This window comes from Wyeomyia smithii, chromosome 2, assembly GCF_029784165.1.
Source record: "Wyeomyia smithii strain HCP4-BCI-WySm-NY-G18 chromosome 2, ASM2978416v1, whole genome shotgun sequence".
NCBI classification, from domain to species: Eukaryota; Metazoa; Arthropoda; class Insecta; order Diptera; family Culicidae; genus Wyeomyia; species Wyeomyia smithii.
In genome coordinates this window covers 5,527,066-5,547,260 of record NC_073695.1, presented here as the reverse complement: position 1 = coordinate 5,547,260, position 20,195 = coordinate 5,527,066, and the positions used below count along the sequence as shown (strand labels likewise).

Genomic DNA, 20,195 nt, shown 5'->3' with positions numbered 1-20,195 from the left:
AAGTAAAAGTTTTCAATTACGCACTGTGAAAGTGCCCAGTAAGAATTACAATTCAACAACACAGACAAGTGAAATACTCAAAGTTTTAAAAGCATTAAATTGCAATTACCTGTCTTTCCTGTTTTTCTTAGATTTTTTCTTCTTCTCCTTCTTGCGTTCAGGACTGGACGACCTGGAAAAGCAATTATAAAAACACAATTAGCTAACGGTGTTTTACACCAACGGCAGCATCCAAGATGGAGTGTACTCACGTGTCACGGTTCTTCTTCTTGCGTTTTTTCTTGTCATCTCTTCGACTACCGTCCGGTAATTCGTCGTCCTCGGCTACTTCCTCACGCCGTCGACGACTGTCGACCTCACCATCGCCGCCTCGTGCCTCATCATCCCGTGTTCCCCGCTTTCGATGATGGCCTCTACCGTTCGCTTCTGCCGTTGCAGTCGACGCCGAAGATGCGGACTGCTTCTCCGGCGAGGGCGTCCTCACGAGAGCGTACCGCTTACGGGATGCCTTTTCCGTTTCGCGGGAACGTTCCTTCTCGGCCAGTTCCTTCTGCAGAGCTTCCGCCTTAGCCAGGTCCTCCTTAGCCTTCCGGTCCTGGTCGAAGCTGGTACCTTCGACAAAGTATTCGGAAATTCCGAACGCTTCCCGTAGCTTTGCGTTTTTCTCCTGCTGGGCTTGGGCGATGTGGTGAGTTTCCCGAACGCTGTAATTAGAACGAGAAAAAGCCATAGATGTGAAATGTGTAACTCAGCATAAATTACAAAATTTTATAGTGCACATACATCTTGAGAACGACTTCCGAGCATAGAATATAAAACAGGACACGCGCAACGTCGCTCGAAAAAAGAAGAAACGACAACCATTTGCATACTAAGCCACGAATTGCTTCCGCCTGTGGCCTGTCTAAAGACAGGAATTCGAGGTGAGGTGAGAAAAGGAAACATTAGGGGAAGCATTTTCTACTTTCGAACACCGGTCTTTCTATCGACAGTCATGTTACCGGTGCATGAGTAGGACATGATAAGCTTTATAGCGTGTAGAGTTTTCGTGCAAGCCTCTAGCCTGATTTACGTGATGTCTGAATTCGGATGGAGGAGAGCCCTGAATAAGTGAACACTTTATAGGCAGCCTTATAGGTCGTGAGATTTGAAACGGGCAAAGTATTTATCAACTTATAACAAAACATTGTTGTTACCAAATTATTTCAATTTTATCAGGCATGTAAATTCTTCTTCCTTCGATGGGTTAAACCTAAGATTTCAAACTGATTGAAAAAATCAATACCGTCAAGATTCAGTCGCCATGTAAAAGCGAAGCTTGATATAAATGCACTATTCAGAAAATTCAAAGCAGACAGCGAACTAGAGCACACTAAATTCACTCTTATCTCTATCTCTTCGCAGTTTTCTTCGCATAATTTCGCACAAACGAGTAATTAGAAAGCCTACCCCTCTGGCGCAGCGGCAGATCATCCTATTTGCTGCCTTTTTTTTTCGTACGTACCTCACCACACTGTGCATCTCTTGCGTGCAGAACGGTATCGGAGCACCTGCCGGAGGCACAGTCCGGAAGGAGGACTCTCTCGGTTGGAAAGGCCTTGGAAGACACTGCGTCAAGTGTCGCCCCTGCGGCCGACGATGCTGAGGCAGCTGATGGTGGCGATTGTGGATTTGGTGGCACTGGTTTTGATAATGATGCTGCTGCTGGTGTTCCTGCTCCTGCTGATAGAAGTAACAGTTCGAAGGCGGAAAGTCAAATCCTGGCGGCCCGCAAGTTCTGCTGGATCCGGAAGACGTTTCCGGTGCTATTTGTGTAGATTCACTTTCCGGTGGTCTTATTGATAGTAAACCGAATCGCGAAGAGTTTTGATATGCGGCCAGGCTTTTCGACTGCTGATACTGTTGTTCCGAAGGATTTTCATGTTGCTGAGGGTGTTGGTGTAAGCGAGGTTGATTGTTGTTTAACGAACATGCGCACTGGCAGCAGCACTGCTTCGTGTTTGGGCCGTGATGCTGATTCAACGACAGTTGTCGAAATTTCGACGGAAAATATAATGCCGGATGATGCGCCTGCAAGTGCTGCAAACGGCGAAGTTTTTTCATATACCGTTTCTTGTTATTATTTATGGCGGCTTTGCGCTTTGAGAAATAGTTTTTGTTCTTAGCAGCTTTATTCACGTGGATTAAAGATTTCATCTTTGGCTCTGTGAGTGATTCGGAAGACGTTGGACTAGATTGTGGCACCGGTACTGGTTCCTCAGGATTCGTCGAGGAGTCCGGTGTGATTTTAGAATTTTCTTGACCTTCACTGGTGACATCATTTGAGGATTCCTTTTTGCTGTCGTCATTGTTACGAACATCATGCTCGAAAAAATTCTTATCCTTCTTACTTTTGTTAGCGGCTTTCTTCATGGCAGCTAATCTGCGCCGGAATTTATCCGCTGGTGAAAGCTTCTTCATCTTATCTTAATTTCTTATCAAAATGGAAGACTGATCCTAGCACTATTGGAAGACGTTGGATTTGGAAAACTTGCAGTTCTTTTTTCTCTTACATTATCACTAAATTATACAAGAGCGCTGTTTGAAAAACAGCTGGAAGACGATGAATTAATGCTTCTTTCTCGAAGGTTACATCACCTTCTGTTTATTTTATCTTATCTGTCTCTGATTTCAACTTTTCTTTCAAGTCGACACTGGCTATTTTCTAATTTTTCCATTATACACAAACACTGTCGCAGCAGGAGCTGCATTTAATTAGAAACTAAACAATCATTTATTGCGTTCCATACTCCTGCCAAGGCAGGATGCTGCGATGCTCTTTCGAAAAGGATACGGCGATGAAAATTATCGATCGACTCAAAATTAGCATTTTTCGTTCGAAAAAGTAGGATACTCTCGCCGATGTACATTTCAAGCGCCGGAATTGAATGTATGAAGGCTACAACAAAAGATGTACTCCACTTATTAAATTACACTGACTTAACCGCTGGAACAATGCAACAAATAAACAACTCGAAACAAGATGCATTCGAACGGGTGTGTGGCCATCTTTGAAATGACACCGATTGTGGGTGAGGTTTCGACTGGCACGCGAGCAAGCAAGCAAGCGAGCGAGCGAACGACCGAACGAATGAACAACAATACCATACCACCCCAAACATCCACCCCGGTACCGAGGTTGACGGGATTGACGCTAACACCGGGGAATGGGAAGAACCGGGAGAAGGGTGTGAAAAGTTCCGACACCGCTGAAAAGCTAGTTGTAATTGGTAGTAGGCTATGAAAGCGTTTTGTAAAGTGTTGTGACACTTTGACATGCGGTAAGTTTCTGCTTCTGGCTAATATTCAGTAAAGATTATTTTAAGCTCTGATCAAACAATTAGGTCAAAGGTTTACTGGAAGAAATTATTTGGTTAGCATCACCAACAATGCGGAAAAGGATACATTTTTAAGATCAGAATTTAACCTTTGGAATGATATTGACAATTGAGCCGTTGCGGAACAGAGTGGTTTAAAGACCATTTTTTCGAAAATGAGTTTTTTGCATAAACCGCATCTACTCAAAAAGCTGAAGTTGGGAGATTAGTAAAATTTCGGAAAATCGAATTTTAAAGCTGATTTATTCCGTGTTGAAAATTCGTCCGAAACAGAATGGCCGTTTTGTTTCGGTACAGAGTGGTCTATGTACATAAATCGATGTAATACTATCATGTAACACGTAACCAGAGTAGGCAGTGTGACTTTGCCCTCGTATCCAAGTGAGTTTTAAAACTTGCTTGCACATTTATTTACGGTTTGCACGTAAACCCTACTAACAGTGCATTACACTTGAGTTGGATTTGAGTTTTGATCCTGCATAACAACAATCATAAAAATCGAAATGCGATGAAATTCGCGCCGCGTCTGCTGCAACAGTTTGTTGCATTGTCCTTTGAAAGCATAAATTCGACCTAAAAACAAAACTCATCGCGTTACATCATCGTCTGCATCGCTGGATACATCGTGCACTGCATGCATTGCACGCATTCAAACTCAATCGATCAGAGTGTGCGATGCAAAAAAACTCAAACTATCGAGAGGAAGCAGATACAAGTTGGATTCAAATCTGGTAAAGTGTTACTCAGTTCAACTTTGCACGAGTTCATGCCATCACTGCACGTAACATGTAGCATATTACATGTGATAAGGAACATGCCACTTGTTTTGTACATGTCACACGTGATATGTAACATGTTACACGTAATGTAACACGAAAAAATGTAACATGAAAATATTATGTAATATGTAATATCTTGTGTTACATGTAATGTAACACGTGACATCTTACATGTGACATGCTATGCTACATTGGTGAGATAAAATCACCGATTTCGCAAAGAAACTGTTAATTTTATGTATCCCAATGTTAAACCACTTCATAACCTTCATATTAAAGACTGGAACGCGAAAAAATTGGTCGACTTCAAATTGGTGTATTTCTGTTATAATGCATTAAAAAACCTGAAAAGTTGCATTTCGAAGTTGAGTGTAGGGGAAAGTAGGTAAAGACGGACACTGCGGGTAAGATGGACACTTTAAATATTTCACAAACTTGAATGTATTTTGATAGTTGAGTGATGCGAATACCTTCTTTATAGTGTGTTAATTCGATGTTCCGATAAAGAGCTACGATCGTTTGAAAAATTTACAACCAGGTCGGGCAAGACGGACACACTAAAATAGGGAAAGATGGACACACGGATTTCCCAAGAATTTTCACATGTAGCATCTGTTTTGTACTACACTGAAAGAAATCGACACGACATTATAAAGTGTTTTGCACTTGAATTCGCCCTACTGGTCAAAACATATAGAATTCATATGCGAAACACTTCAGAATTATTTTTCGTGCAATACCTCATTTTCAAAAGGAAAACACTTTCAATTCTCGTGTTATGACATATAGACATAAAGTTTTGATTTTGAATCTCAAATGAATGTTCATCGAGCTTCGAATGATTTTTATTCGATTTTGAAATAAAAGCAGTTTTACATGGAAATGATTACATATAATGTAACCTTTGTTTTATTTATAAAGTTTAAATTTTACTATAATTATTTATCTCCAAAGATAAACATTCCTTCTCTGTTGAAGAAGCCTGTAAAGCAAACAAAGAATTTAATTAATTCAATTTAATTAATTGATATTTTAGTAAACAAATACTTGCCTCATGCGTAACCCAAGTAACAAAATTGGTTATATCAAAGTTGTTTAGTATATGATACAACTAAAAAATAAAACCTTCAATGCCGACCATGCGGTTATAACAACCTACTTACAACAGCTACAAACATTTATTGCAATCATCAAAACTTCGTATACGCTCCAACATAGGACCAGATGTTTTATACAACCCGATTTACTTACCACATAATGGCCTCGAAATTTTAATTGAGATATATTCTCCAAATTAAGTGTGATGTATTGAACTTTATCTTGGCTTTATTTCTTTATAACAGGGGTTTTTTTTCCAGCAGTGTCACGAAAACAAAACTGTGTAAATTCTTATTTCCATCTTGACTGATTAATGAATAAATTGTTGCCTTTAAATTGTTTTCGTGCATGAGAAAACACATGCCATAAAATATTTATGATGAAACCGGCCACGAATTCCATCGCAAATGATACGCGCCGCAGGAATTCGGTAGGAAATGAATATTTTATTGAAATTCAGTTCCTCTAAACTAAGGTGATAATGCCATGATTTGGAGTATTTTGTTTAATGTATGCCGTTGTCTATCATTAGATTTTCAAAACAATGGAGGGGTTTTGTTATTCTCGTAAAAGAAAATGCTGATTTCAGATATAATTACAAAAGTTTGCAATTTTTTCATTCAATACGACATGTTGTTTTAGAATAAAACCCCGGACGAATTTAAAATCTTTGTCATAACAAATTCTTATAATTTGATCAGAACATAGCATATCATAACCTAAGTCAACCTATTATAGCATTCGTCTGGCTATGTTCCGATCATGAAGTTTTATTCAGTTCACAATAATAACCTACTTGGCGGGGTTGCCATAACAAATTCTATTCAAAAGGAAATTACAACTTGAAAATTTATCTTAGCTTTAAGAGGGACTATCATACAACTCCACGGGTTATGTATTTTTGGTTTTATTTGGTTGTTATGAAAGTCAATATAAAACAAATTTATGACCGTTTTTAAAACTGTGAGGCTAAGTTGTATTATGGTAGACATATGGTGGTTTGTAAAGCCTATTTGCAGAACATATTCCATGACTATCAAATAAAATCTACTTTCAATCGAAGGTTTTCATGCAAGCCAACTTGAAACAAAAACAAAACCAGAATAAATTCTTGAAGCATTCTGAATGTTACTTGGGAAAGATGCTTTCATCAGAATCTCTGTGATCTTGAGCTAGAAGAATGGAATAAGATCAAAATTCGATTCTTTTACATGACATAAATTACTTACCTTGCAAAAATTTACAGATGTAGTCCGGAAAATCGTCGAACTTCTAAGCCACACGACCCTCGCTGACTCTTCTGTCACCATTTTTCTACTTTTCAGCACAAACTTCATTTGACATATAAAAACAAAACAATTCAACTGAAAGTTTAACTCGTAGTGAACTACGCATCATCACGGGACTTCTCACTGGACACTGTCCTGCTCTTTATCATTTAAAGAAAATCGGCAAAGTCCTAACCGACTATTGTCGCTTTTGCAACGCTGAACCTGAGAGCTCAGCGCATTTGCTTTGCTTTTGCGGGGCTCTTGCTTCATCGAGGTTTAACTTCTTTGGAAGTTACCTCTCAACTCCATACCAGGTATGGAGCACCAATCCCAAAACGGTCACAGGTTTCATCAACCATGTAGTTCCGGATTGGGGCACAGGCTTACAACCAACTAGCTCAACTCCATCAATGAGTTCGAGCATCTTGTAATCTGTGTAAAGCAATCGGGACCAGCCACAAAAGACAAACATTCCTGTCGCAGTGGCGCTTTCTACCCAATGCCCTTCAGACATACAAAAAAAAAAAAAAAAAAACTGAAAGTGTTTCGCACATGATAATCACTGTGATGAAACAGTGGGGCAGATTCAAGTGCAATTCATTTGAAAGGGATGTTGGAATCATACGTAAATGATGTGTGGCTCATAGATGTGAGTTGATGTGTGTGACAATTTGAAACAAAAGTGAAAAATGATTGAATTCGATAAGAAAAATTCTTCAAATAACGATGCAGAGTCATTTTCATACCCAAATGATGAAACACTTGGATGGAGCGTGCCCAGTTTTTTCAGTGTACAGATGTTCGACGCGAGAGAAACCAGCAGATATTAATCACTTAGCAGTTAGAACAGGCCATATAGGCGGAGAATTTTCGCCTTCATCGAAACCCATCCTCTCAAACTGTTCACGTGATGTATGGATGGACTCTTATAACGTAGAGTAATGTATGGCCATCACTTAACACATACATCAAAAGAATACTTAACGTACTACATCTTTTTTGTGAGTGTCTACCTTTACCTTCGTAATGTCAATCTTACCCACCCCAAGTGTCCGTCTTTCCCAACCATGTCAAAAAACAGCAAATTGTAGTCTTGTTTTTGAAGACCCAAAACACATAAAACTTGGAGAAAGTTCACAAATACCAAAAATGATTATGAAAACAAATGACCTGTTTCAATATGTATGACTACTGCGATCTAAATAGCAATACCTAAGTAATTATTTAAATTAAACCTTGGGGTGTCCGTCTTTACCTACTTTTCCCTATATACAATGGTTGCTAGAATGAGTCTTCACCGGTTGCTCTCAAGTTTTCAAAATGGCGTCCAAGCAAGAGGAACAGCGTGTCAAAATTTTGCTCGCGCAGCTAGAGAATCCGATGTTCTCGAACGCCAAAATTTGCAAATTTGCTGGATGCGGCCAAATCGACCGTAACATATATTTTAAAACTGTTCGGGGATCGTCTGTCGACCGCCAGGAAGCCTAGAAACGGCGGCAATCGTAATTCGGACGTCGCAGCGACGATGAAGAAGGTGGCAGCGAATTATAAGCGGAATCCTAACCTCTCCATCAAATACGTCACTAGCAAGCTCATTGTCTACCATACTTATGTGTAGCGAGGCAAGAAACGAGCCGGGTTGTCGACGTTTAAGATGGTGAAGGTGGCGAACCCAGATTATGAACAAAACACCTCGGCAAAGCGGTGGTCCGGAAAACTGTAATCTGCTTTCAAAGTTCGAACGTGGGTGTCGAATCTTATGTCGAAGTTTGATTTCAAGCAGCTTCCGGGACAGGAATGTTATACCGTACCAGGAAAAGGAGAAGTGGCCTAAATTTTCAAAACCATCAAACTATCGAAATTCCCGAAAAAATACCTCGTCTGGTAGGCCATATGTACGTGTGGTCTAAAAAGCGGCATTTTCATCAGTACGAAACCGTCAATCAGGAGATCTACGTCCAGGAGTGCCTGGAAAATCGGCTGCCACCATTCCTAAAGCAACATAAAAGGCCTGTGCTGTTCTGGTCGGACTTGGCAAGTTGCCACAATGGGAAAAAGGAGATCGAGTGGTACGATGTGATCAACGTAGTTGTGATACCCTGAGACCACAACCCTCCTAACAGCTCAGATTTCCGCTCTATCGAACAGAATTGAGACTTGGTCAAACGAAATATCAAAAAAACTAATAAATCCATCGAAAACGAGCAGCAGAATAAATCTAGCTGGCGGTTGGCGGCGAATAAGGTCGATAAGACCACTGTACAAAATTCAATGAAAGGGGTTAAGCGGATGGCACGGCAATTTGGATTTGGCAAACCAAAATAATAAACGAACATTTTTTCCTTTAAACATGTGAGTTGAACTACCAAAATAAAAATAGGAAGATTTTTGAGTTTTGACTAAAAGGAACGATTTTTTCGTCGACCAATTTTTGCGCGTTCCAGTCTTTAGAACATTTTGTTTGACAGAATCCGTGGAACAGAATTTTATTCAGAGATTTTTCGAAAATTGCTTCTCCTGAACAATTTGCTCGATGGCACAAAGACCACTCTGGTTCGCAACGGCTCAATTTACTCAGCGTTTTTAGGTAAAAAGCATTACAGCAGATCAACGCTATATTTTATGCTTTAATGCAGTTGTTCCCAAACTTTTTGGCTTCAAGTCCACTGAAGTTGGAGAAAACAGAGTGGAGGAGGAGGAGAAAACACACAGAGATCGGGAACTGGATAACCAATTTACTGCCGGTACCCGCATAACTGTCCCATACTGATTTTTGTCACTTTTGAGTTATCATCGGGAATCGATTTAGTTGTTATCGTATTTTCCTAGAAAAATCTAAAATTGATATTTTTGTATGGAAAAACATGGAAAACATACCAAGTTGTGTTTGTCCCATATTGAAAGTACCCGCATTACAGTCCCACTGCATAGTGGTACAAACTGCGAACGTATAATTTTGCTCCAGATTAGTGTATATCGGATAATTTTAGGCATATAGAAGTATATCATTCAATCAACTAGACTAATGTTGTTTTTCAGTAGTACAATCTACGTTGCCAGTGATACTTCCGGTTGCTGGTTGAAATTATAAGTCATGGGACAAAAAATGCGAGTACTTTTGAAATGTACCCGCATATTTTGTACCATACTGTTTTTTTTTTCAAGTTATGTAACGTAAAACCAATTCCACTCATGGTTTTTTGTTCTCAACGTTGAACTTGTGGTGCCATGAAACTGTTCTGGTCATTGGTAATTGCATAAAATACTGGAAATCAGAAAATTCACGGATAATGTTAAATCGCCGTTTTCTCAACATGTTTTTCATTATGGGACAGTTATCCGGGTACCGGCAGTTTAGGGCTGATAAGAACCAATTCCGTGCCAAAAATTATTTTATTTTATACTAAAAAAATAATTAAAATTATTGATACACGGTGTCCAAATTTCGAGTATTAGCGAATTTTCATGTAGGTACCTTTAATTTTTTTTTTCACAGAAATGTTGCCAACAGGATTAAATCAAGGCTCTGATTTCATTGGTGATATTTTTTAAAAGTTGGATTTAAATTTTTTTTAAATAACGTTCCGCGCCCAAAATTTGAAAATAAAACCCACTTATTCCAAAACACTCATCTTAATATAGAATGGTTTGCGCTATCCTATGGGCTGTGTAAGGTTCCTGAGCTTGGTAAGAAACGCATGTTAACTTAACTATTCTTTGATGACTTTTTAACCTACCCATAGGCCTGCCCAGAAATTTGAATGTCAGTCATATTAACATAGGAAATCGCAGCAAGCAGTGGAATTGCGGGTAATGCAGTGTCATTTTAAAAATTTTACGTTTAGCGTTCGAAATTTTGTTCGCGCTAATCATTCGAACAAATCGACCACCGTACGATCACTGGATAAAAAGAAATCTCGCGCAATACCAAAAGTAATGAATGTTTGCTCTGAGTGCGTCAGCGTTATTCATCCGGGAAAACCTCCTCGATGTTAAAAACGGACTAAGGTCTAGAATGGCCAGGGACGAAGTTGACAAACTCGTTGCCAAATCTCTACGCCCTAGAGTTTCCAAGGCAGAATTTAAGAGGAAAGGCAACCGGCCTCAAACTTATGGTGGGATCAGACACAAAAGGAGAATTCTCACATTACTAAATCCTGAATATAAGTCAGCAGCTTGATCTTAGCACCAGAAAGGTAAGATTTCGATTTCATGTCTTCTTAAAAAATTTACTCACATCTTAAGCACACGAACTTCATGACTTTTTTGTTGTTGAGAAAACATTGATAGATTATGTGATAGCCCGACGAATCATACTGGATGAACGTTTGATAGAGGGGATCGATGGCAGCCATCACTAAAAGTTATCCTTATGGTTGAGGATAGACAAGAAGACTCTGATTAATCGATGTTCAAGGATTCCGGAGCTAGGCGCTGTTTTACACTTGCGCTAGTGGAACATGTTCAGGAGAACTACGAAAACGTGAGCAAAATATGGTCGAAGCTAGAACTCGGCAAGGTTAACGCAATGATTACAGGTATAACTTTTTTTACAACTTTCAGAATGAATTTTTATTGTAATGTACTCTTCCAGGAGATCTAAAGGGCTGAATCGTAACGGCGGTAACGAGCAACAGTTTAACGATTCATTGTGTTTTTTGTACCGTGAAAAATGGTGATCTGATTAAAAAGTTTGGAGTATTGCAGACAGTCGAAGTCGTGAAAGATTAGAGCGCGTTGTGGCATGCAGCTGGAGCGAGTAGAGTAACCGCAAAGAGTTACTTCAACTGCATTCATGAACCTCTCTTCCATGGGAGTAACGAAACCTAAATCTTGAATATTTGTCCCTCTATGTCGCTACATCTTCTGTTGAGCGTGGTAGATCTTAACACATAAAAATACAGCTCTATATGTCTTCCTGGTCCATATAGACTTGAAAACTGCTGAACCGATCAACATGAAATTTTGAATATAGAAGTTTAAGGGGCCAGGAAAGGTGACTAAGATAGTTTGAGACCTTCGTCTATTCTGGAAGGAAGGTGTCCCATACAAATGAAACTCAAATTCCTGCACATCGAGAACTCATCAAATACATGGAAACAAATTTGGCATGGTAGGGTTTTTGGGGGCTAGCAATATTTCCATGGTGGTTCGACACCTCTCTCTCTCTCAGCTGGAAGGGAGGGATCCCATATAAATTTTACACAATTTTCTGTACAACTCGAGAATTAATCAAGCAAACGGAACCAAATTTTTTATGTTAAGATTTTTGGGTATTTCGAATGGTGGTTTGACACCCCTTCCTCTTCTGTAATAGATGGGTCCAAATGACGATTTCCGGTTTCTGGAAACAGGCTAAACACCACCCAGTATGAGTATTCTCGTGATGACGCACAGAAGCTAAAAATCGACTTTTCAATTGATGAAAAAGTGCACAGGGTGTACATGAAATGTTTGACATCGAATTTTTATTCTTCGATGCCGGGTTTCTTAGAAGTGCGTTATACCTCGAGATCTGCTTTTATCTAGAAAGGAGGTTTTTGAGAAAGGTCGACTCTCTGTGATTTTGGAGCTGAGAGAGCTTCCTAGCTCAAAAGTGTCTAAGTTCCAGAAGGTAGATTTATTTTTCAGAGGGGATTTTTTTAGGCAACGGAGGATCTCGACATTTCTGCGTTTCTGGAACTTCCGGCATCAAAAGGGGAAATTTTGGCATCGTACATTTCATGTACTTGTACATTTTTCATCGGTCGAGGTAGTGAAGCTTTGGCCGTTTTGCTGTACCGTTTTCGAGACCCGATTTAGCTGAAGTTTTTCATGAAAACATTTTCTCTAGAGCTCTAACACTAAGTGAAGTTCAAAGGTCGTATTTTTCCTACTCGTTCCATTGGTTCCAGCTCAAGAATTTCCGGATCCTGAAAGTCGATATTTTTCCAAATGGGGGATTTTTTAGATAACAGTTCATGGCGTTTCATGTATTTCTGGGACATCATATACAGTCACTTCACAATGATGGGTCAGATACGATTATGTTTTACAAAAATACGTCTATTCCCACGAAACGTAAAAAAAACATTTTTGTAACTCATATGAACATTCTCAATGGTTCTTGAGTCGTTTGTTTTTTTTTCTATTGCCAAAAAAGGCAGTAACACCATTACAGAAGAGATTCCATGCTTGTGCTTAGTCTTTTGAAGCGTTAAACGAATGCTGTAATCACTCAAAAGTTTTCTGTAAGTTAGTGAAGAATAAATTAACCCTCTAGTGCCCAAATTAGTTTTCAGACGGACTTCGAAAAAATCAAGGTGAAGCTTTATAAACACTTTTAAGTTCTAATTGAAGCTTTTTAGAGGTTCAATTGAAGACCGTATAGAGGCGGTACTGGGCACTAGAGGGTTAATGATCGAAATTTAGGCACACTTTTTGAATAACCGATTGCTTTGAAAAACTGACAAGTTTTTATTTTGCCTGGAGATAGTGTTAGTTAAACAATTTAATAACAAACTTTTACACAAATTTTCATCATAAATTGTTACTTTTTGAGAAGTTTGTAAGTTATTGTACATTTATTGTTATATAGTTTAGCAATGTTTATTCAATGATAAATTGAATCAGCTGCGATGATTTATCCGGAAGCTACCGATAATCTTTTCCGCAATGCATCAACAGTTTTATTACAATGTTTGCGTATTCAAAATTATTTTCAGAGCAATCTGCACTCGGTATCGCTTTACAAGGTGTTAGGCTTTTTACTCTTTTATTCCTTTATAACTGTATTGCTACTTCCAATTGCAGCAATACACTTTTAGCTAAACACCCATCGGCATTAAATTGCGAGAAATTAAAAGCCAATCTACAAGATAAATGTCGCAATCAAAGGGCCTGTGCTGTGCCCCGCATACTCACAAAATAAAACTCTGCTGCCATTCACAGTGCGCCACTGTTTGTCTTCGCGCTTGTTCGGCCGGCACTCACAGAAGGAGGAGGAGGGAATACCCAACCCGATCATCATCAAATGTATCTCGTTTGCAGCCGGCATCTACTAACATAAACAGACAGACAGCGCTTCAAAACTGCAAAGATACAAAACAAATTCACCCTTACAACTCCTGTCCTGACGATGATGATTCGGTTCGTGTACAACTATGCTGCCTTGCTCTCGATCGTCGGAACCACGTTTTCCGTTCTCTCTTGCCCGCTCATCTATAACTCAACATTAAAAACATTATTACCGCACATAAACGCGCGGCGAGAGCACAATGTAGCTGGATATATAGCATCGTTATAGTTATATTAAAATGACTCTCACGTTCACTTTGACGCATGTACCAGGTCAGACTGAATGTGTGTCGGTTTCATTCTATTTCTTCAGCCATTTTCAATTTGACTGCCAATCCGATCGGGTATAATTCCTTTCGAGAGCCAAACATCTGTGTGCTACTTACTTCCAAGAGAGTGAAGTGAAGAAAAGTTTTTGAAAAATAATTCACATTTTTTTGGATTTTTTGGTAGAATGAGTGACAAAGACTCACTCGAGCCGGAAGGAATTGAGATAGAACCCCTGGACGAGTACGAATGCCTGGAGCTAGAGAAAATAATCATAAACGAATGGGGAATGCAGCGAAGTTCATTGAACAGAATGATTTGTAAGTATAATCTGATAAATTCTTTTTGAACATGCCCGTGAGCAGAAAAAGGTGCGCATGCTCGCAGCAGATTCGAAATGCTGTGCTGGGTTTTAACGTCTATTTGAATTGCAGATTGCGGCATCACGGTACGATGTCTGGAGGTGATACAAGATGCGGAGTTAAATGAACTATTCAATGACCCGCGAATGTTGGGTCAGAAGATTGTATTCAAACACAAGGTGAGAGAGCTGCAGGCGAATGCAACATTTCAGATTGTTAGTCCGCGAAAGCGGCGTCGTTGTTCAGCTGAAATTGGCAACATAAACAAAGTTGAAGAGCCGCGTGACATGTTAATGTTTCCTAAAAAACTAAAAGTGGAGGAAGATTCTCTAGAGGACCCATCCTTTCTCGAGCCAGTTCAATCGCTGGAGTCTTCCGATCAAGCAATTCCGATTCATGAACTTCCAATCGAGAACGGGAGCACCATCAAAGCGTCCACGGCACATTCCGTAGCAGGTCATTTGCCGATTCGAATTTCACCCGATGGACTCCGCCAGTTGCTGCAAGCCAGCTGCCAGGGCCAGTGGGTACTTTCATACTTCAATACGTACCACACGATGAATCGCAAGACGCAGGCTGCTCTCACGCATTGCATTGTGGAACAGTTCCTAGTGTACAACATCATGTTCTCCCACCGGCTAATGCGCCATTATGCTCACGTCATTACGCAACTGTTTCCCACCGAAAACGCGGAGGTATACTACAAGCCAGCGCAAACCCTCGGCTGGAAGCGAACGTGCGCCTCGGGCAAACTCATGGATCGCTGGGCTAATCAACGGATGCGTCACAAGGATCGTTACCCTCAGCAGCGGCCGCGCATACTGGACGACATGTCCGACCAGAGAACGTTTGCGGAAATGTCGTTGGTCATCGGGTTGGTGTGATGAGTGAAGAGAGATGATGATGATGCACGGTATTAATGCACGTATACAAGTATATATAATATATTATTACATATAACTGTTAATAGAGATAGTAAGGCTAACTAGTCAGGACAACTATTCGAAATTATCCATACGTTACTTAATAAATGATAGATCTGCAAACATAAGCTTGTTGTTTTCATATTATTACATTTTCGCTCATTCTTCGATGCAATAAAGCAAAGTAAAGCCTATGCTACATTCCGATTCGGAACTCGACCTTCTGTTTATTTATACGCTTACTTCGAAGCCAACTGTTCAGTGTACAGGACAGGGCTAGCGCAACGATCCTACTGACACTAACAGTCTATTCCGAGCCGAGACTCGAACCTACGACGACTGGCTTGTGAGGCCAGCATCGTACCCCGAGACCATCTGGGATACCCTGTGGAACTGCTCCCAAGGAAAGTAGCCGCATGAAGTCGTAGTAGGCTACCTAGCTGCACGCTGAAGTTGATTACGTACAACATCGGTAACTTTATAAACCGAAATATTTCTATGGTGATTTGACACCCGTCTCTACTTTCTACTTTAGGAAGAAGGGGTCCCATAGAGTTCTCCAAGCGAAAACACACGAACACTACGACACGGCCCGCTTTACACTGTATATAGAAATTTGTGAGAGTGTGAATCGAACTCGGTAGCTTTTATTCTCTCTTTTAGATGGCAGTTCTCAAAGGTGACAAAAAAATCGTACAGCTAACAAAGGAAAATCGAATACATCGCACTAATACAAACGCGTCTGGAGAACTCTATAGAAATGAAACACAAGTTCGAGCACTATTCAAGCAAATGAAACCAAATTTGACATGTGGAAGTTTCCGGGAGCAAAAAATATTTATATGGTAGTTCGAGACCCCTCACGCATCAGAAAGGGAGGGCTTCTATACAAAAGAAAAACAAATTTCTACATAACTTTAGAACCAACCAGGCAAATGGAGCCAAATTTAAAATGTGAGGATTTTAGAGTACAAGAAATATTTCTATGGTGATTTGATACCCCTCTCTATTTTGGATGAGGGGTGTCTCACAAAAAGACGAAACACATATTTCAACAATTTTTTTTTTCGGAAAACAACTTGAAATGATCGAAATCATGCACAGAAGCCAAAAATCGACCCCAGAGACCATTTTAAATTCTAAAATAGCGACTTCGGGTTACTGGAAAACAGACCAAAATGGCCCAATACCACCCAATATGGGTATTTCCTGAACCAGAATGATACCAAGAGGCCTGAGATAAACTCCACATGACGTTTTGAAATCCAAGATGGCGACTTCCGCTCCCTGGAAAACAGCCCAAAATTGTCGAATACCACCCAACATTTCGGCTACCGGCGACTTCCGGTTTCTGAAAAACAGCCTAGAATGGCCGAGTATCACCCAATATGGGTATTACTAGTATGATCTTCAGAGGTTAAAAATTGCCTCCTCTATGAAAATTTTAATTCAAGATGTCAACTTCCGGTTTCTGAGAAACAGCCTACAATGACTGAATACTATTTATTTTCGTATTCGTATTTTCGTAATCGATATGATGCACAGATGCCATTTTGAATTTTCCAGGGCCATCATATTATTTTCAGAGACATATATTTTTAGTGCTAGATAAATGATATTCACTTAAACATATTTATACAAAATAGTTTATCGCAATATTGAGTTCTATAATTCAAAGAATTATTGAGCTCTACTAGGAATTTGAGAAGTTAATATTGAAAATATTACTAGTCCGTACAGATTCGTATATCGGTTGATACATACAACCTTCATCGGAGCTTATCTGGACTGGTAAAGGGCAAAGCGTAAACCCTATTTTCATTTGTAGTAGGTAAAAATTTAAATTAACCCTCTTAATTGAAATTACCGTACCATGTCTAGGGTTTTTGGGAAGAAGATTGAATACCCATGAAGGGTGGTTACCTACGTCTTTGTTGAAAGCGTGGGTGAGTGTTGTTTATAAATTTCTAAACTTTTAGCTACGTCTAATTTCCATAAATAATTTAATGGGGCGGAACAAGTGAATGTTATACAAAGTTGGTGGATGTTTCTCGCTAAAAATATGTTCAGCCACTTTCGATTTGACAAGATGTGGAAAGCATCTTTTGAAACTTTACTTGCTTTTGTGACTTCTGCGAAATGTTCTTTGAAACGTATCCCTAAATTAACTTTAGTTTGTCCAATGTAAACCACATTACAGTGACTGCATGCAATTTTATAAAATCCAGCTTTGTTCAAGGTATCAATAGAGTCTTTGGTAGACTCAAATTTTGTTTTGAGCTGGGTATTTCTGTTAGTGTAGACAATATCCATCTCAAATTTTCAAAATTTTGAATGAAGTGGGCGTTTCAAGGTAACGTCACATTCAACGGCTACCCTTTTCATATCTTCTGTTATTGTGGTGGGTGCTGTAAGAGACTTCCGAAATTGAGTACGCTTCTTCTTATCAAAAATGGCTTGGATGATACTGGATGGTGAAAAGATGCCATTTTATGCTGGAAGGAATGGTTTGAAGTGTTAGGTATTACCCGTTTTATATTCGTAGGTTTTCGAAAAATTTCAAATTCCAAGTCCGAAGATTTTCTAACTACAACGACGTCCAGGAAAGGAAGCCTGTTGTTGTTTTTTTTTCAATTGTGAAGTTTATATCTCTATTTCAAAATATAAAAAATATCATCACATAGTGGAGGTACCATCGAACCGGTAAGAGGTTTCTCTTCTCCAATATATTTTCTATATTTGCCATGAAGAGCTCACACAGAAGAGCAGATAGCGGATTTTCCATTGGTGTCACTTTAGTCTGTTTGTAAAATTTACCACGAAATGTGAAATAATTTTCTTTCATGCAGAGGCGTGAAAGCTCCAATAAACTGTCATTCACTGAAACGCTAGGGAATAAAGCCGTTGCGACGAGTGGAATCATTGTCTCATCAGATTAGATGTTACCTAGTGAACCTATAGGATAGAGAGAAGATGTAGCCCTCACCGTTATGGTAACTGTCACACCAAAACGGCGGGTTCACTCGCCGAGAAAATCTTGGCGATGTTATTTTGCGTGACTTTTTTAATATTATATGTTTAGGGACCCAAGCTCATTTCACGTAACAGAAATGAAACCGTATGGCAGTAAAGCGTATGTTAAACATTAGGGATGTAACGGATATCTGCATCCGCATCCGCAAATGCGGAACATCTGCATCCGTAATCACATATCCGCATCCGCATCATACCATGCGGATATTGGAAAAAAAATTCGCTTCATAAAATATTGCAGAAAAATTTTTCTTGGTGTATTAACTGCTCGCCCAATAACTTTTGCACTGGGGAGGGGCATGGTTATGTGAAAAAAGCAAAATATAACACAAGGGATGCTACGGATATCCGCAACCGCATCCGCGAATGCGGAACATCCGTATCCGCATCCGCATGAAAATTGACATCCGCATCAACATCTGCATCCGCAATCACATATCCGCATCCGCATCTGCAGATGTCTGAAAAATCACATCCGTAACATCCCTGTTAAACATGTTTAAATTTGATATGTGTTAGAGCCACATTCCGAGTCGGAACTTGACCTTCTGTTTACTATACACAGACTTCGCAGCCAACCGTTAAGTGTACAGGACAATTGCGGGGCTAGCGCTACGATCCTACTAACACTAACAGTCTCTCCAGAGTCAAGACTCGAACCTACGATGAATGGCTTGTTAGGCCAACATCGTACCTCGAGACCAGCTGGGGAGGCTGAGCACTTGTAAAAAGCGCTATTTTCGACTATTAGGAACCTTTACCTATTCGCTGATATGAAATATTGTTTTTTTTTTTAATTTCAGGAAAAAACTGCTTGAAATCTTAAAAAAATCTAGCTGGCATTCGAAAAACATTAACAATTCATTTTTTTAAAATTGTACTTGCATACAAGTTGTTACGTAAACTAGCAAGTCCCTTTTTTCATCGCAACTTGATTGCAATACTTTGCGTCAAAATTTTTGAAACTTAAAAGGCCTTCCAGCCGTTTTGGTGTGAGCTTAATAGAAGTGAGTGTCATGGCGTCTCTCTTTTCTATAGGCTTTCTAATGTTACCCGAGGATCTCCAATTTTCAACGAAATCTCCTGTGCACTTAAACTGATCGATTTGGAAATTTCTTGGACATAGGTTCTTCTCCAGCCATTTAGCAAATTTTTCTGTGGTAGCTCCTACTGCTGAAAAAATTTCTCTAGTTTCATTTCCAGGTTTATGAATTTTGGGGAGACCCTTTGTTCTTGGAAGAACTGAATTTGAAACACGAAGATTTTGAAAAGCATTAGGTACCCAAAGCGGGTTTGCAACTATCCAACGGATCATGCTTGGAAACCTTAACAACCAAAAATTTATGTATTGAGACAAGATTTGACGTAAAGCATCTAAAAGCCAATGTTTTACAAGCAACGAGTTTGAACAGATCCAATATCCGATTCGTTATTTGTTTGCAGGCTTTTAAAGAATCCCAAGGTCAATCTTTGGAAGTATGTGGAATCAATTAAGGATTCCCGTGCCTTCAATGCAATGCTTCAAACTAATTAAAAAGAGAATAAATGAGCGGGACGAAATTTATTTAAAAACTTGCTGATCAATTCTTTAGTTAGTAAGCAAGTACCACGAAGAAATAATTTGTGTAGAGCGCTAGCCGAATGTAGTCAGGAGAAAACATAAATGTCAAATTTCTTAATAATTTATAATGCAAAGTTATCAACATTTATTATTAAAAATTAAAACAGATGAAAACACATACAGATGGATATGTTTCTAATGTTTAAAGCTTGTTTTCGGAAATTTAAGATGTAGACTTTAAAGATTGGAGCATTGAAAAATGGTTCACTGATGATCAAAAAACTGGTTGGCTGTTAGACGAATCTCATTGTAACCGTATTGTGTAATACGACGAATCTGTTTTCTGACTATTCTATCGAATTTAGACCTTTTATGTAAGTTTTGGAGGTTTCTACTTTATAAGAGATCTAAATTAGACTAAGAGGAACCCATTACATGGATTAGTAGATTGATTTGGTTAGGAAATAT

General features: G+C 39.3%; 2 protein-coding genes across 8 annotated transcripts in view; one reads left to right on the top strand and one right to left on the bottom strand.

Annotated features, from left to right (window-relative positions):
- The window catches only part of LOC129725874 (SRRM2 protein homolog rsr-2), a 48,365-nt gene that overhangs the window by 11,383 nt on the left and 16,787 nt on the right, over positions 1-20,195 (bottom strand). For 2 of the 5 annotated variants that reach the window (XM_055682233.1, XM_055682234.1), the window contains exons 1-3: positions 1,505-3,071; positions 252-704; positions 110-172 (exon numbers count right to left, since the gene is read on the bottom strand). In XM_055682233.1, coding sequence (XP_055538208.1) covers positions 110-172; positions 252-704; positions 1,505-2,460 — 1,472 coding nt within the window. In that variant the 5' untranslated portion in view covers positions 2,461-3,071. Of the gene's footprint in view, positions 1-105; positions 173-251; positions 705-1,504; positions 3,072-20,195 lie in introns of those variants that run through there. The other 3 variants (XM_055682235.1, XM_055682236.1, XM_055682238.1) reach the window with 2 other exon arrangements.
- On the top strand, positions 13,780-15,261 carry LOC129725876 (uncharacterized). 3 transcript variants are annotated; one of them, XM_055682243.1, is made up of 3 exons: positions 13,780-13,854; positions 14,035-14,168; positions 14,283-15,261. In XM_055682243.1, the coding sequence occupies exons 2-3, from the start codon at positions 14,036-14,038 to the stop codon at positions 15,092-15,094; spliced, it is 945 nt and encodes a 314-aa protein (XP_055538218.1). In that variant the 5' UTR covers positions 13,780-13,854; position 14,035; the 3' UTR covers positions 15,095-15,261. The 3 variants fall into 3 exon arrangements, with proteins under 3 accessions (XP_055538218.1, XP_055538215.1, XP_055538217.1); XM_055682240.1 differs by having other exon boundaries at positions 13,832-13,925; XM_055682242.1 differs by having other exon boundaries at positions 13,851-13,954.

Excerpts from the sequence above, each read along its gene's own strand:
- LOC129725876 (XM_055682240.1), top strand. The coding sequence starts at position 13,846 with ATGTACCAGGTCAGACTGAATGTGTGTCGGTTTCATTCTATTTCTTCA. Across the intron at positions 13,926-14,034 it reads TTGACTGCCAATCCGATCGG|AATGAGTGACAAAGACTCAC; the intron begins GTATAATTCCTT and ends ATTTTTTGGTAG. Across the intron at positions 14,169-14,282 it reads TTCATTGAACAGAATGATTT|ATTGCGGCATCACGGTACGA; the intron begins GTAAGTATAATC and ends TTTGAATTGCAG.